Source organism: Nestor notabilis, unplaced genomic scaffold, assembly GCF_000696875.1.
Source record: "Nestor notabilis isolate BGI_N333 unplaced genomic scaffold, ASM69687v1 scaffold20993, whole genome shotgun sequence".
Classification (NCBI taxonomy): Eukaryota; Metazoa; Chordata; class Aves; order Psittaciformes; family Psittacidae; genus Nestor; species Nestor notabilis.
Window position 1 is genome coordinate 3,554 of NW_009921728.1, and position 2,384 is coordinate 5,937.

Below are 2,384 nucleotides of genomic sequence, written 5' to 3' on the forward strand. Positions count from 1 at the left end.
TGATCCCATCAGAGTCGTGCTGGATGAGGAACTCTGAGCCCTCCCGCGTCCTCAGCTGCGGGAGCAGTGGGCAGAGGTCAGGGCAGAGCCACCACCACCCGGCTCCGGGGGGCAGGTTGTGGCTGAGAACGGCGCCCAACTCATTGCACCGATGAGCAGAATTAGTGCTGTTTGCTGGTGAGCAGGAAACCTCCTCCCTGTGCAAAGCCCGAGTGGAAAAACCCCTCTGGGGGCAAGAATGTGCCTTGGTGCTCTTCAGGCTGAGCTGGGCTCGTTCAGGGTTTGTGGCAGGGGGTTGGAGCTGGATGAGCTTTGAGGTCCCTTCCAACCCAAACCAGGCTGGGATTCTATGACATCTCCATGCCCATAGGGAAGGGACAGTGGCTGACAGCACAACGTGTCCCTTTACTCCCAGCCTGGGGACATGCAGTGTCCCACCACCACCAACCCCAGCACATCCCCTTCACCACTGGTGGGATGACCCAGGCAGGTGCTGGCATCGCCAATGCCCCACGTGCGGATGCTGGTGTGTGACCAGTGTCCCCAGTGCCACCCCTCTCACCTCCAGGACGTGCTTCTTGCTGGACTTGTCCCTGCCGGCCCAGGCGAGGGTGGCCCCGCGCAGCTCCACCGTGTGCTCGGGGGTGGTCAGGGTGCTGGGGTGCCGCTGCTGGAGTAAGGGGATGAGGGTGGCACCAGTGGCACCTGCCCGCAGAGGACAGGGACCCCGAGGACCTGTAGGCTTCCCCCCTTCCAGAGGGGCCAGCGTGGCAAATATCCCCTGGGGGACACCTCTGTTCCCTCCCATGGCACCGGGGTCTCTCTGCAGGACCAGGACACACCACTGCTGTGTCATGACCACCAGCTTGGGGGCAGCCAGCTCCTACCACCACTGTCACCTCATGGGACATCCCCAGCCCTGCCTGGGGACCCTGAGGCTCTTCAGCTTTAGGATCCCTCTTGGTGGCAGCACCGGCAGCACTACACAGTGACAGGAATCCGGGTGGGTGTCCCCAGGGAGGGGTGTTCATAGGGGAAGAGCATCAGACCCACTTGGGTCTCCCCATGCTCTGGGCTTGGGGTGCTCTGGCCACCTCCATCCAGCCCGTTTCTGCCCCAGACAGAGCCCAGCACCCACATCCTGGTGGTGGGTCCCTCCCCTGCTGCCATCACCAGGGGTGTTGCAAGACCCACAGCGGCTTCTGCATCCGGTGGCACCAGGTGCTGGGTGCTGGGAGAGAGGGGGCAGGCCCCGCTTCCTCCTGCTCCTTGGGGTGCGCTGGCACCAGCTCCAGCTCCCATATGGGGAGGACGCGTGTGTGTGAGGGGACATGAGTGCACTCGCACTGGCGCATGGTGACTGGCATGGTGCTGGGGGGGGTCCAGGCTCCATCCCATGGGTGCTGGCCCCACCAAGGCCACTGGGGTCTCTTACCAAGGCACCAGCAGCCGAGTGCTCCACTGGGGTCTCTTCCCAAGGCCCCAGCAGCCGAGTGCTTGGAGTCCTTGAAGAAGGTGAGGATCCCGCCCTCCAGCACAGTCCAGGAGGAGCTCCAGTTCTTCCTGGGGAGCATGGGAGGTCACACAGAGGGACAGCACAGCCCATGTCCCCTCCGCCCCCCAGAGCTCCCCCATCCCTGGTGGCACCAGGGGGAGCCGGGATGCTCTTACCGGATCCGCTTCCCCCTGTCCACAGTCCTGGTCCGGTTGAGCACCCCGGCTTTTTCAAGGCTCTTCAACTGGAAGGCAAAGGGGATGTTCGGGGGGGTCAGGTTTGACCCTGCCCTCTGTGGTGTGGGAAGGGAAGGGCCAGGGTCCCTCCCCTGCTGCTCACCCACCTTCTCCTCCCTGGGCCCTGGTGCTGGTGGCACGGTGAGGACCCCGCTGTCCAGGCTGGAGCTGCTGCTGGCCCGGGCCGGGTGGCCCCATGGCCCCTGGTAGGGGAGGGTGATGCTCATGTGAGATGGGTGCTGGGCTCTGCACCCCCCGCTCCCAGAGCCCTCTGCCTGTGTGGCCAGTGAGGGTGCTCACCCCTGCAGACACCCCTGTCCCCATCGCCATCCTCATCCCCATCCTTATTCCCATCCTATTTTCATCCCTGCCCATACACCCATCTGTATTCCAACCCCTGCCCATATACCCATCCCATCCCCATTCCAATCCATCCCTGTCCCCATCCCATACCATGTCGGAGGTCAGATGCTCGGGGCAGAACACGCTCCCCTCAGGGTGGCTGTGCCCGAACCAGCCTGGGGCCGGGCCCACCTCCTCGGGGCCCCTCGGAGACACACAGAGAGCTGCCTCCTGCTCGTAGGAGCCCATGGGTGAGAAGTACTTGGGATAACTCTCCAGCTCATCTGGAGACAGGCTGGGATAATCCGTTT

General features: G+C 63.9%; 1 protein-coding gene across 1 annotated transcript in view; it reads right to left on the reverse strand.

Moving 5' to 3' along the window:
* The window catches only part of LOC104403218 (rho GTPase-activating protein 27-like), a gene marked incomplete at its 5' end in the record, with an annotated part of 5,452 nt that overhangs the window by 2,327 nt on the left and 741 nt on the right, over window positions 1-2,384 (reverse strand). The window contains 6 exon segments of the mRNA XM_010011284.1: window positions 1-55; window positions 563-670; window positions 1,482-1,563; window positions 1,672-1,739; window positions 1,839-1,934; window positions 2,185-2,357. The exon segment at window positions 1-55 is cut by the window's left edge and continues 11 nt beyond it. Of these exon segments, the coding sequence (XP_010009586.1) occupies window positions 1-55; window positions 563-670; window positions 1,482-1,563; window positions 1,672-1,739; window positions 1,839-1,934; window positions 2,185-2,357 (582 nt within the window).